Genomic DNA, 14,542 nt, shown 5'->3' with positions numbered 1-14,542 from the left:
TGGGAATTTAGGGAGAGAGCTTTGTTCAATTGCCTCTTTCAACAATTACTCTCAACAATGAAAAACCCTATTCCTTTCCCTCTTGGACATATATAAGGAAATACCAGAGCAATGAGAAAGAATCATAATCCAATTTCTGTAGGTGGTGGTACAGGAAAAGGAGATTAATTTGGGGACTTATTGAGCAGCTGCTTACCACTGCAGGTGGAAGGGGTGATGTTGTACAGAAATGGATAGAACTGCAAACAGCGGATCAGCTTCAAGCTCCTCTCACACTCCAGGCATTTTGTAGCAATATCCAGGGCATGTCTGAAAACCTGTAATGCTCCACTAACATTCTTCAGAGCCAAGTAGGCATTTCCTAAGCTCAACCAAGTCAAAGGCTAAAAGGAGAAAAGCAAACTTGCATCAGAACAGGTATAGAGGAAAGGCCAGAATTTCAGTTGTGAGCAATGCCTAATTTTCTACCTTTTACTTTCTCCCTAAACAATGAAGGAAAAAAGCTCAAATATCTTTAAAACATTTAGTATTAGGACTAGACATACCCCTAATTCTGCAGTTCAGCAGTCCAAAGAACTGGAGATTTTACAACAACCACTTCCATATTCTTGGCAGGTCTGGTTTACAAAATAAGCTAATATATTTAAACCACATATCACATTGTATTCATAACCTTCTCCCCCACCATTAAATTGAGATTTAAAAATATGGAATTCAAAACCTGTAGGTTGAGGAAAACAAATACATCTTCCTTACAGAATAAGTATTATTACTCATTAGTTTGTTCCATTGTGCCCCACTGAGCTTACTGGTTTGGACTCAAAACTGTGTGTGCAGAAGCTTCCTCTGTGCTCTTCCTGCTGTTTGGGAGCTACTGTTGGAGGAAGATATTGTCCAAAATAGGGAGCAAGTACCTTGCATGAGCAGAGTAAAGCTTAAACAATACTTACTTTTAAATAAACCTTTTATACTTGCTAATATTAGTTTCTTGATTCAGCCCAGTAGAAGAACCAGTGTGCTGAAGTTCAAATATAATTAGCTATTTATATTACTGCATCTAGCACTGAAAGGTTAGAAGGATTACATGAGAACAGGAGGTCTTCTGCTTTTCTTCAATTAAACTATCATAAAACAAAGATGCTCACCTCAGAGCCATTGATGGCTAAAGCTTTTCGCAGAACCTTGGTGGCATCCAAGTGAAGGCCATAGTGAATCAAAAGGTTGGCTAGATTGACTAAAGGGATATCCTGAAATTCATGTGGGGTCAAGTTAAATGCTTTTCTTAAGCAAGTGAAGGCATAGGTGCCATTTCCAAATGCACGCCAGTACAGACCCGCTTCATTGAGTGCCAGCCATAAGGGATCTCTTGCCTGAATTTAAAGGGGGGGAAATGAAAGATTACCATTATTAATCTCATTCTGTTCTTTGCAGTGTTAGCTTTCCATTGCTTCCCTTGCACAGTGACAGAAGTTCAGAACAGTTTTCAGTGATCATCATCACAGGTTGGTGCACAAACCATATATAAATATTTCATCACAATGAGATCAAGAAAGAGGATGTGGTGATGTAGAGATGAACAGGTTAGATGGCTGGAAACATCAACAGCAGGTAGCAGGTGACGAGCACCACCATGCTGAAATGCATGCCTTTGTTTTCTCATGCATTTATGAATGTCTTCATCTCCACATGAACAAGTAAAGTCTTACACTTAGGCACACAGAAACAGAGTGAGTCAGGAGGGGCCTCCTGGGCCATCTAGTCTGACCCCTGGCTCCAGCCGGCTCCACTCATGACATGCCTACCATGTGCATGCCCATCCTATCCTTGAATGCCCTCACTAACATACAATGCTGCTGTGGATAGCAAAGCTTGGATCAAGTATTATACTTAGAAATTTATTTTCCCCAACAAACTATCAACCATGTCCCTCTCTTCTGGAAAAAAAGTGAGGCACAAGGTTCAGGGCAATGTCCTTTTTCTTCTCTCTAATCCCAACGTCTAGATTTTGGGGTGGCTGGTTTTTTAACAAATTATAGACAGTTTGTTAGCTTTTGCAAATTGGTTCTCTTTGTCTGGTAGATGAACAATGTGGAAATAACCATTAAATTGCATTATAGGATTGTGTGATACACTGCATGCAAGGATGACTAGCTGAGGTTACAATTCTAACACATTTACTAGGGAGTAAGCTTCACTTGAATACAGAGTAAACATGCATAGGATCACACTCTGAATATTTTCTTAATAAATGATGTGATAATAAATTAAGGTACCAAAGAACTAACAATGGAAAATGTTAACACTAAGTCTAGTAATAGTATGATTGCCTGTTAGCAGAAAAAACTACTTGCTTTTCTCCCCTCTCATTGATTTGATTGTTCAGGATATTACTAAAAATCACACAGTGCAGATCCTTGTTTGAATCCCAGGAAAGCATGATCTGCTGAAGAAAGTATCAAGAAATGCACTAGGGTTTTTCTACTGTAACCCTAATCTTGAAGATAGCAGCCATCTCAGAGGAGCTGAAAGCAACATTTTATTGATAAAGCTGTAAACAATGAGGATGTGTTCACTGTAAAAAGCAGTCAGGACCAATTTACAAATTAAAAGACTATATTTGAAAGGTAAATACTGATAGCTGTGTACTTTTCAAAGATAGCTAGATGATAGGCTAGCAAAGTATGCTGGGAAGTAATGTTGGAAAATAGAATTAGAAGTTTCAAGCACTTTTAGGCAAACTGGAAGCCTGAGTGAAGACACACAAGAACAATTGTGACAAGATGTAGCCTAAGACTCATATACCAAAATTGAGCTTTTTTAAGAAGAGGAGAGTGGGACAGTTTTATAGTTAACTTAAACAGAACATTTTAAATTATTCAAATGCTTTCGTAAATGATGATATTTTGGGAATCTGGCATACATTTAATATATTCTAAGAGGCGAGTAAAAAGCAAATGTTGCAGCTACTGGAACTGGACTCACCTTTACAATGGCATGATGGATGAATGACCCTATCTGCTGCTGTGTAATTGACTGGTTGTTGACACGAGTGTATAATATCTACACAACACAGAAAAACATTTTAGAACCATACTTCAAGGAAGTATAAAAAGTGCTTGATGAAAGTAAGAAGTAGTAGTTTGTTTGCTTAACTATCTTAGGGATCACTAGATTTTTACCACTAAATTTTTACCACTACAGAAGCAAATCTCATGTTTATATTCTGAATATACAGCTAAATTGGCAGGCATTGGTTGGAAAAGCAAAACTACCATGTCAATTTATAAGTTAGTAGAGATCCAGGCTGGCCCTACAGAATAAAAATAAGGAACACAAATAAGGTTTGTAATCTCAGAAATGAAAGCAAGCAACTAGAGATTTGGTTGGAACCAGATCTTCCTTTGTCTAGTTGCACAAAGGCAGAGAGTTGACAGAGACTGGAAGAAATGATGCTGTCAAAATCCACCCCCCACCCCCCGCCAAAACAAACCAGCAAAACAAAACTAGGAAATGAAGTAGTCAACGATGTCATCAAAATGGCTTATTTTTGCAAAAGGCTATTTCTGTTTGCTTGGAGGAAAAGTTGGAAACATCATCGTATATTTTAGGCAGGTATTACATTTCCTCCTATCTAAAGCACTACTGATTCAGAGTACATTAATGCCCTCTTTTGTATGTATGATGTCAACTAACTGAATAAGCCACACCCTCAGAATCTGATCACAGTGCAAAAATGGGGGCTGCCTTCAGTGTGTTGCAGGTAGGTTCTCTATAAATGGAAACATCCATCCTGTAATGGCATCCCTTTCTCAAAGACTCCCTCATTTCTAAAATTGATTTTATGAGGGGAGTTGGTTTGCTTTGAAGAACTTGTCAAATCTGGGGTAACTATTCCTAGGGCAGAGATGACAACGAGCGCTAAGCAACACAAGCACACACACTAACTTGTTTCGCATGATCATCTGGCATCTTTACGCTCAGATCTAGATGACTGTCTAGTTCTTTGATCAAAATGGATGTAGAATCACTGTTATGGTCATCAGTAATGGAAGAACAATCTGGCTCATAGACCTCTGTTTGTGCATGGTCGTTGCCTGGGCTGTTAAGCACTGAATGGATTCTATCAAACAAAAGAAAGAAGAAAATGTAGCAACATGGTCCAGGTTTCAGGGATATCAATTTGAAGCAACCACAGAGAGCAGAACTAAAGTCCTGTAGAACTAGAAGAGGCGGAACAAATCATCATTGTTAATTCACACATTGAAAACATTGACTCTGATTTGCATTTCCTACCAGGCCAAATTATTAAAAGCAAACTAAAAAAATATGCAGCTCAATAATCTGTATGTTCACTGGTAAGTAAAGTCTGCTGAACTCTCTGTGACTTATTCCGAAAGTAACAGGCACTGAACTGCAACCAAATTGTCAATTTTTCAAGCAGGCGTCTGACTGAGACTTTTATTTCATCATCACCCTACTATTTTCATGGAACTTTACAAGGCATCCAGATGCTGCTTTATATTTGCACCCCTCCTAGGGTTTCCTACAGCTTCTTCTGTATTTTCCCTACTTAGAAAACCCATTTAAGAAAAAGGTGGAACTGTAGCTCAGAGCCTTCTAGCTATTAGTGCTAGGAGCCCTCCATCTAAAAGCAACACAGTTGATGAACATATACAATATATTTTAGCCTCATTTGTGTTGGTTTGCTTTAGTGCAGATTATATTATCTATGTTTTAACAATCTACATTTTTTAACTATGCAGATACTTACATGTTTTTGTTTTTATTGCACTGATTTTATTTGTATCCTGTAAGCTATGCTGTGTAGAACAGTAGCAAAGCAGTATATAAAGATATGCATTATGAACACTAACCTTTGTCCCCTATTTTCTGGTTGCAGGAAATAAGATGGAAGTTCCTCTGGGGAAGGGATGACTGGATAGGACTTTATACAATCTGACCTTTTAGGCCACATAATATTCTGTTTCTCCTGTTGAAGAAAGAAAAAGTTTCTTCATTTGTCAAGTAGCTTTGTTAAATATCACTCTCCTGATATGCTAGTTCCTCAAATATCCAGAGCATGAAATAATAGAAAAAGCAGGTGTTACGAATGTGTCCAGTTTGTTCTGACAGTTATTCTTTATCCATCAAGCTAAGTCTTTGATCACAGCAGGCCAATACTTCACAAATGTCAAGCAGCTATTCTATAGCTTTGAATCACGCAACAGATTTTTCAATCATACTATTGCTGTGATTTGTATTGCATGGCAACCTTGATGAGTGAGTGAAACTACTTAATACCGAAAAGCCAGTGTGGTGCAGTAATTAAGAACATGGGACTAGGACTCAGACAATCTGGGTTCTAGTCCCTACTCAGCCACTGGATGACTTCACACTCTCAACCCAACCTACCTCACAAGGTTGTTGTTGTGAGATTGAGAGCAGGAGGAGGAGAATTATATGTCACTTAGGTGAGAAAAAAGCAGGATATAAATAAATAAATAAGAATGCATTCTTGACAAATTGAGATACAATGAGTCCAAGAGATGTTAGTTCAAGTGTACGCATATTTAGTCATGTATTTGAGCTTTTAGAAGAGCATCATCAAGAAACAGGAGTGCCACAATGCTTTGTCAAGCAAACAAAAATCAGCTATTCCACCACATACCTGGAAAGCATCAGAGTCTAGACCCCAGAGTGAGAAGACAGAACGGACCAAAGGGGAAGACTCCAAGGAATGGCTGAGGTCACTGTGGTTGGCATGAAGTTCAGAATTTATAGATGTCATACTGGAGATTGAATCAGCACCACTGAACTAGAAATAGAGAGGAGAAAAAAGGGAGCATGGAATTGGTAGCTTGATGGAATTCCTTTATCATGAAAAGTATTGCCTTATGAAAATCACTAGCCACACTGCATTCAGAGACACTAGACTATCACCCAATTTTGCTTCAAATTTCCTGGATTTATGGTTCTAAGACACAGGCAAAATTCTAGCATAGACATTAAGGAAGTGGAATAGATTATGTTAGGATAAGTTTCTTCCAGATGTGGAAGATGCTTCTTTATTTTAAAAAATAAGATCAAAAAGGGTAGGCACTCTCATCAACTGCCTTAACTCCAAATGCTTCAAAACTACATCAGTACGGTTAGCTACTATTTTAATTTGTATCTGTAATGATCTGATTTTTACATTATAAAAAACTGACGGGACTTATCATGAGGGTTTATTCTTGGTGTACAGAGGATCCCCAGGTCAGGTTTTATTTCCCCTATTAATTCAAGGAGCAGCAAGTATGCTGATAGTTTTAAGACTTTTGCTTCTCCGAAGGTGCCTCTCCCAGTTCCCAAATGCAACCAAATTTCTGATAGAATAATATACGATCGGAAATCAGTGTGAGCAGATAAGAGATCAGAGGGGCTTGATGGAATGAAACAGAGGAGATCAAGAGCCCATGTTGATATTAAATCATCTACTCCTTCTGCCCTTTGTGCTAGCAAAGAACACTGGAGTCTTCTGGGAGGTTATGAGGTTTACTCTATATGGCTGAAGTGCCTCTGAAACACTTTTAAGAGTTGTCACATCATAATATCCCGACACTCATGTACTTGATGAGGTCTCCTGCAAGAACTCCAATATCATCTAAATCTCTTTGTCTCTTGAAGGTGTTCTTGAGCTTTGCACCAGGAAAGGTTGCCAGAAGAAGAAGTCCTACAAAACTCTATGCAGCGCACAAGAGAACTGAGAAAACATCTTTCACATATCCATTTTACCTCTACTCCAATGTAACTTGTGCACCTCATTTATGATGGCATTTGTGGATCTCTCAATTGGTTTCCAGAGTAGCTCTGATTTTGGGGATGGCCCTATCCTTGCAAGGGGAGCAGAGATCTGGTAGAAAAATAATTTGCTATTCTTTTCTTATGGAATATATTACTCTGTGCCACCATTAGGTGAACTGTGGGATCATAAGTAGCTGTTTGAACTGCTCTCAGCATTTTGGGGACTGAGAAATTACATGAATTGTCCACTGCCACAATTCAGTTTTGGCGGCTTAAGGGAATGACACCTTTGTTCCAAATGTCAGGAAAACAAAAAGATTTTGCTGCTGTCTGCACCTAGCAAAGCTAAGCGGTTGGAAACCTCTGAATGTGGGCACTACTACTAAAAGGATTGGCTAAATCAACTGCTTATTGCAAGCTTTATACTGGATCAATCTGGCCTGAGATCCTTCTAGTGGACAGGAGCAGCAACCACACAAAGAAAATATTATTCCCCCACCCCTTTGGCCAAGCGTTGTTTCCTGAAGTCTCTGCTACAGCTGAACAAGGTGACAGGGGTGCCTCTTGCTTCAAAATTCTTACAGATTTCTGTTCTCTGTCTTTAGGAACTACTATCAGAATAGAGGGCACGGAGGAGAAAGGAAAAGAAAAGAAAAAAGGAGCATTCTAAAAATTTTTACAAGGCTTGATAAGAGAAAGGTTCTACATTAGGAATAGGAAATGGTAAGATGAAGTGAAAGGATTAAGAGGTGTGAAGAAATGCCCATATTTATGGTTTTGTGATGAGTACTTTGCGGCCGCTGTGAAATTACTGTGTATCTGAGCAGGCTTTGTTTTGTTTCTGTCAAGGGTCTGCATGGTAGCTGGTGAGTAACATTCTGGAGAGGGGAGAGAAAATTGCTTTTGAATGTTGTTAGATGGGGTCTGGACCAATCAAGAAAATTTAACTCTGATTGCCTGGGGATTCTAGCTAGATGAATAAGACCAGCTAGGAAATGGTAAGACAAGGAGGTCTGCTGGTTGGTCTGTGATGCTTAAAAGGACAAGGAGAAAATTGACAGCGATTCTTTCTGCTTGAGATAACCCTAGCGTGACTGGTGAAGATCAGGAATGGGGAGCAGGTGGTTGGGTTATGCCAGGAAGCTGCCCTGAGATCTTGCTGGGGAAAGTCATAAAACAGGCAGTAAAATTCAGAGAAACCATCCAAACAGCAATAATGAAATGGGAGGAGCTCAGGTATTAGAGACAAAGATTGTTCCAGGTGTAAGGAATGTGGGGCTGGGATGGAAGTTTAGGAAATAGGTAAAATATGTCCTTAGAAGTGTATAAAACCAACAGTGTTTCTTGAATCCTAAAGATTTTTCACTAGACAGGTCTTCTGAAAACTCCTAAGTAAATACTGCTAATCACTGATGCTTATGACCTTCTATGTTAAAGTGACAGAGTCCCATATGCCCATGAATATAAGTTTTTACTAAAAACAAGAAATGCCATAGATGGACTGCCCAGTGAAGGACCAGTTTCCCCATGGGGAAAGAAAATCCTATGTAATGGGCAAAGTAGGTGCCCCCCCCCAACCCCGAGAGATAGAAAGACTTACCAGATTCCTGAGCTAGGCAGGGGGGGATCTGGAAAGAGCTCCACTGAGGAGGCAAGTCTTAACACTTCATTAGCATACTCCCTTCCTCTTGAGAAATAAAGCCTGGCCCAGAGATCCTCTCACACAGAGAAAAGCCAATAAATAGATAATTATTCCACTACAAAGCAGCTATTTCCCAAAGCTTCATAGCTTGAATTTGCATACTTCAAGTGTCTTCAACACAGGGGTGGCGGTTTTCAACACTGATATTACAGAATGACTATTGATTTTTTGAAGAGGGAGGCAAAAGTTCAATATATTTATTTGTGCAATTAAGATGTTTAAGTACAAGGGTAATAGTAAGCAAGGTTTTGTTCTTACATAGCAATTCGTCTTGCGTGTCCTTTGTTCCATGCCAGTATGAGTGTTACAAAACACTCTGAGGATGTCATAAGTCTCAACAGGAACAGATGAGCATGCTCAGGGAGTTGAGAAGGTTGTGGTGGTTTCTGTCAGAGCCAGGGGTGTTTTTAAATAATTCAAGCCAATTATATGGGTGTATAATTTCTGCAGTGTTGAAGAGCCAGGCAGAAGATATTCTCCAACAAGGAATTTTGGAGCTTCAAAGGGATCCTACAAAACATGTGGCTGACTGGCTAGGACTCCCCATGCCCCTTGTTTTAAAAGCCTTACTACATTACGAGTAAATTGCTAGAAATAATAATGCAGAACTTCAGACAGAATGATTTGTGCTCTTCTTCACAAATCATGAAAAAGACAAAGGCACTGGAGACAAACCTCCACATATTCAACATTTTCAAACATGTCATTGCGGTGATAACGAACAGGTTGATCCCACTGGCAATGCAAACTGTGTTGCTGGTTGCCCAGGCGACAAATCTGATGGTTCCCTGTAGTATGTAAACATATAATACAAGTTAAGAACTAATGAAAAATGCTCACTGACAGCATTAATGCAAAACAAGTCTCTTCCAAAACCAGGAAGGATCCACAATCTTCCTTGAATTATTGTTCTGTGTTACTTCTTGAAAGTTTCAATTCTGCATGGAAATTGAACATTTCAGATACCAATTGCAAGTGTTTTCTTGTACCCATCAAGAGCCTGTGCACTTGAATATCTTTGCCGGCATATAAGATCTTTCCAGAAAAAAACTGAATATCCAGTCCAGAAATGTGAGACTCCAGACTAAACTCTGTGGAACAGACTTTAGTTCATGCATTTTAGTAACCACCACAGTCCAGAGAGGTCAGTTCGTCCTTTGTAGCATGTCTTCTGCACATACACCAAGCTGTTCCAGAAGGTCTGCTGAATGGGTTACTACCTAAGAGGAGTCTGAAAGGCCTGCACATGGTCAGTTAGATACTGGCTAGATCAATTTCACTGACCACCACCATAAAATTTTCCAAAAGAGAACTTCTGATATTAACCATTTCTATGGCAAGCATTCTATTTAATGCATGAATTTATTTAAAAGCCCTAATTGCATCTAACCTGAATTTCTTTCTTTTGATAACCACATGGATACCATTTTGGCTTTCACATTTGCTATATGTGACAGATACCTAGCTGTGCCTCTTTCGCCATCTGTGTCTCATGGATAATGTTCCTCAGGATTTGCTCTTCCTGAATCAGCTTGTGCTTTTCTAAGATCTCCTGCTGTCTCAAGTAATGGTCATGTTGCTTCTGATATTCCTTCAGTTCATTTAATGTTCGCTGAAGTGATCTTGAAAAATGTAAATAGCAAAGAACAGTAAATTCAAGTTGCTTTAAGCCTCTGTTCCATAAAGAATTACTTTTCGTACTAACTCCAAGGTTCTGTGCACATGTTGTTAGAACTTTCAGTATTTCAATGAGATACAGTTATGCTGCGATAAGCTGCTTGCCTAAGGAAGGCTTCTGTCAGGAGAAAAGGGAAGAGTGCAATTTTTTGATCCCTCCTGTAGCCTCCCATCTCTCCATCTGCCAATTCTGTCCCAGAATGCTGGGAGACCCTCTACAACAGATTTTCTGGGGCTTTGGGGAGGAGGGAATAAAGCTGAAAATAATGTCCCTCCCCATTCCATTGACCGAAACCTTCCATCAGTGGAGAGAAACTAATTATTCCTTGATTTTCAAAGAAGATAAAATGACCTGTGTTGAGCCTCCAATTTCTGCTCAAGCTTTTGCTGACATCGGACAGCATGTTTCCTTTTAATGGCTTGCTCAAACCCTGGTTTGGCCTGTAAAGCATGATCATAACATAGCACTGAGTGGTTGTATTCTCCAAGCATCTGAAAAAGGATTGAGAAAAGAAAGACTTGTTAGTGGCATTGAACTTAGAAACACAGAAAAGAAGCAAGTTAGAAGGGACATCTAGTCTGACCCCTGGCTGGCACTGTTCATGTAATCTCCAATATGTGGTTGTCCAATCTTTAATTAAACATATCAATTAAATATAACTTCTGAACTTCTTCCTATTACCAGTTTCATCAAGTGATTACTCTGGAAGTAGAATTATGTTTAATATAGTTATTTAATGGACTCTGTATGACCCCATCTCTCGCCTTGACATATAGCCAAATGCTGTTATCTGTCAGCTTAAAGATAAGTTGCAAAGACTGCTGAATCCAATTCTTTTTAGTCCAGTAGATTTGTCCCATTGCTTTATTTGTAAGTAGTGCAGTGTTCCCATTCCAACTTAATAAAAAGTAAGATGTTAATTACTGCATATATGTTTCCTAAAGTATAATAACTGGTGAAGACATCACTGAAATCTAGAGCCGCATGGACCATGATGGCTGCATCAGCAGAGAAGTGTGCTCTGTGCAACACATTTGCCAGGTTTATCAGTGCAATATCTTTATTGTGCCTAGAAGAGAGAAGAAACAAAACAGTAAGGGGTTACTTTAAGTTTTTTCTAAGTAGCAGGTAACCGCTGGGCCCCAGGTTTGATCTTTGGCATTTAGGTAGGAAATGACAGAACTAGGAAGCTACTGGTTTGAGACTGTGAATAACTGCATTTCATACAAACTGCTAGGAACAACCGTAACAGTGGTCTGATTCAATATCAGCTAGCTGTTTATGTCCACAGCTGTATACATCTATATGAACTGCCTTACACTACTGGTCCCAAGACATGGTCTGAAGGCACATGAGGCAACCACCATGCTAAGCAGGTCTGGGCCTGGGTGATGCCTGGAGGAGAGACTACCTGGGAACCACAAGTAGCCTTCTTAAGTAGCTTTATGGAGGTAAGTGGAGTATAATACAATCAAATAACCAACCAAAGCTTGATTTTTTAAATTAATACTGCTATTACTACTATAATTTATGTGCCACCTTACTTCCTCTTGCAAGAAACCCAAGCAACAGGTAATCAAAAAACATGTGGGTTGACCGGCTGGCTGGCTGGCAGGGGTGAAATACACTGAGAAAGACTGTTGACTTATTTTTTTAAAGGCCCAGTGATGCTTTCACTGGTTTAGAAAGCTTTAGGAATAATAGTCTTATCTGCCCTAGAACTAGGATTTGAGAACTAAAAGCATCAGCTATGTGTGAATTTTAACCATCACTTCAGCATTTGCTGACGGATAATAGTATTGTGAAGTGAGTTATAAGTAAGTCACTTTGTTCTTAGCATAGGGAACTATCATTCCAAGGCTAGCACGAATGATGCCCAGACACTTTTATATAAGCAAACACTATGACACACAGACACGCTTAATGTGTATGCAATGCAAACAAGTTCAGATTAACTGACAGCATAGACTGAACAATATAAAGCAGTTCTAGAGATGAGATGGCTTAGCCTGAAAATGCTTACTTAGTATGAGAATTGAACTTGATCATGTATCTACATTTGCCTTTTGAACTGAAGCCATATGCACTGCCACTCTTGTTTTAGTTAATTTTCCATAATGCAGTACATTATGTTGCTAGGAAGGCTATCTGTGTAATTCACAGAGATCTTACCTTGTAGAAAAATGCAGAGCTCGCATGGCACATTCTACCACCTGATACGGCTCATTCTTTATTCGCCAATAGAAGGAAGCCATATTATATAAAACCCAAGAAGAAGAATTCTGTAAAGATTAAAAAACAGCATGTGAAACCATTGCTCAATGAGTGTTTAAGCTAGGTACCACCATAATCAGTTTTTGAACACATTCCTGTTTTGTTTTTTGTAATAAATGGCAACTATGAGGACTTGTACTGGGAAATGATTCAGATTCCAGCAAAAGTGAGTCCTCTACATACATTACATGAGCACATTTCTAATTTGTTGGAATGTTTGCTGTTCAGCAACAGACAGCAGTAGAGTTAGTAATACTAAGTCCAATTACATTTGTGCTGTATACCTTCTAGAACCTACTGCTTCTGGATTTCATCAAGGTAATTACTGTAGTCATACCTTCATGAGACCTTCATAAATGCGATGGCCTATCTCCTCTATGCTTCTTCCTAACCGTCTTGATAAGTAAGTCAATATAGGATCTTCTTTAGGTAATAAGGGTGCAGAAAGATTAATTCTTTCTTGAATACCCTAGATGGAATGAAGAAAAATAATTGGCTGGAAATGGCAATTGAGTTCTCAGAGAGAGAGAGAGCGAGAGAGAGAGAGAGAGAGAGAGAGAGAGACAGAAGATAGACAGACAGATATGAATATGAGATTTAGACCCCACCTTTTTTTCTTTCAGAGAACTTAAAGAGGCTTACATCATTTTCCTCCTGCGGCTTTCAGTCTTATTCCCACAACAACAACCCAGTGAAGTAGGTTGAGCTGAGAGTCTTTGACTGGCCCAAAGTCACCCAGCTGAGCCATGGTGACTTCTCCATGGCTGAGCGAGATCTAGAACCCAGATCATGTAAGTCTCAGTCCCACGCTCTTAATCACTACACCACAGTGGCTCTTTAGTACAGGATTCTCTAGTATCAGGACTTGATAGGAGGCTTGCATGCTTTAAAAAATTATTTTAATTAGAACTGTGGCCCACTAACGTGTTCTAAATTAAAGGGTGCCGCTGCACTCATGTCCTGCTCATGTGTTTCCCATGGCCAGCTGGTTAGCCACTTTGTGAACAAAATGCTGAAACAGATAGACCCTTTGTCTGATCCAACATGGTTGTTCTTACTCAGGATTCCCTTACAAGTAAGACATAGCTAAACTATGTGACTCTACAGTTTGTCCTTCTGCTTAAGAAAATAACTAGTGCCTAGCTGTAGAAGATCAGAATCTAGCAAGACCATCATCTTTTATAAGAATCCCAGCAATCAGCAACTGGCCAGTCCACCATGTTCCACTCCCCTCCAACACACTCAATGACTGCTCCAGCACATAACACCTGAAGGGGTAAAAAGCAGCAGACCCTGTTTTAGAAAAGACAAGTAATTATTTAGTTTGCATGACAACTCACTGTGGGTAACTAGCCATCGTGGACTGTCATGTTGTGTCAGGTGAATTCCAACCATTTCCACAGGCTGGCTGGCTTGCCAACAACAGGCCATCCTGGCAAACCATGGCTTGTTCAAGGGACTTTGTACCCAAGATAAACCAATGTGTTGCCAGAATACAGGTAACTTACCCCATCATGTGTACGGGGAAGTTCCAAGCGAATCACTTGGCAAGAATAGCAAGAACCCCTTGTCATTCTTTCCAAGCTCACCCATGGTGACCACCATGGACAGCAGCACCACGAATGCTCAAGTACCATCATGGAGTGAAAGTCACAGGCTCAATTCAAGCCCTCTTGCACCTGCAGTGGCTTTCCTTCCTTTTTTCCCCCCAGAGATTGCTTTTCATTATCTCCAAGGTCACAGCCAAGATCAGCCCTTCCAATTTGCCTAAATGGCACATTAAAGGGGCGGTCAATGGATCAGTACTATTATTTAAACAAAAGAAATCTGTAAATTTGTTTCTGTTAACTGGCATTGTGCAAGTGCAGAGCTGCACGCTTGTGGGAGTCCAAAATGGGAAGCCTCACCTGGGCAATAACCAGGAGGTGTCTACTATTAAAGTTCAAAGAAATGAAAAAGTCTCCATCCTATTTTCAAAAGCAAAGGTCCCTTGCAGTTTTGCTCTTTCTTGACAGCTCGACTTTCAACAGCAGTCAAGAAAGTGCAAAGTAAGAAAAAAGGTATTTGCAGCTTCTGTAGGTCAAAGTTCACGGTTGGTGCCCACT

General features: G+C 39.7%; 1 protein-coding gene across 1 annotated transcript in view; it reads right to left on the bottom strand.

Annotated features, from left to right (window-relative positions):
• Positions 1 to 14,542, bottom strand: part of TTC17 (tetratricopeptide repeat domain 17) — a 65,569-nt gene that overhangs the window by 34,196 nt on the left and 16,831 nt on the right. The window contains 12 exon segments of the mRNA XM_044435966.1: positions 197 to 383; positions 1,146 to 1,370; positions 2,983 to 3,060; positions 3,946 to 4,120; positions 4,875 to 4,990; positions 5,669 to 5,815; positions 9,161 to 9,273; positions 9,947 to 10,107; positions 10,515 to 10,654; positions 11,088 to 11,232; positions 12,336 to 12,445; positions 12,775 to 12,906. Of these exon segments, the coding sequence (XP_044291901.1) occupies positions 197 to 383; positions 1,146 to 1,370; positions 2,983 to 3,060; positions 3,946 to 4,120; positions 4,875 to 4,990; positions 5,669 to 5,815; positions 9,161 to 9,273; positions 9,947 to 10,107; positions 10,515 to 10,654; positions 11,088 to 11,232; positions 12,336 to 12,445; positions 12,775 to 12,906 (1,729 nt within the window).

The sequence above is a fragment of the Varanus komodoensis genome, unplaced genomic scaffold (genome assembly GCF_004798865.1).
Source record: "Varanus komodoensis strain SLA01 unplaced genomic scaffold, ASM479886v1 scaffold3, whole genome shotgun sequence".
Taxonomy (NCBI): Eukaryota; Metazoa; Chordata; class Lepidosauria; order Squamata; family Varanidae; genus Varanus; species Varanus komodoensis.
The sequence above is the reverse complement of the archived record's forward strand: the minus strand, read 5'-3'. Positions and strand labels throughout refer to the sequence as shown.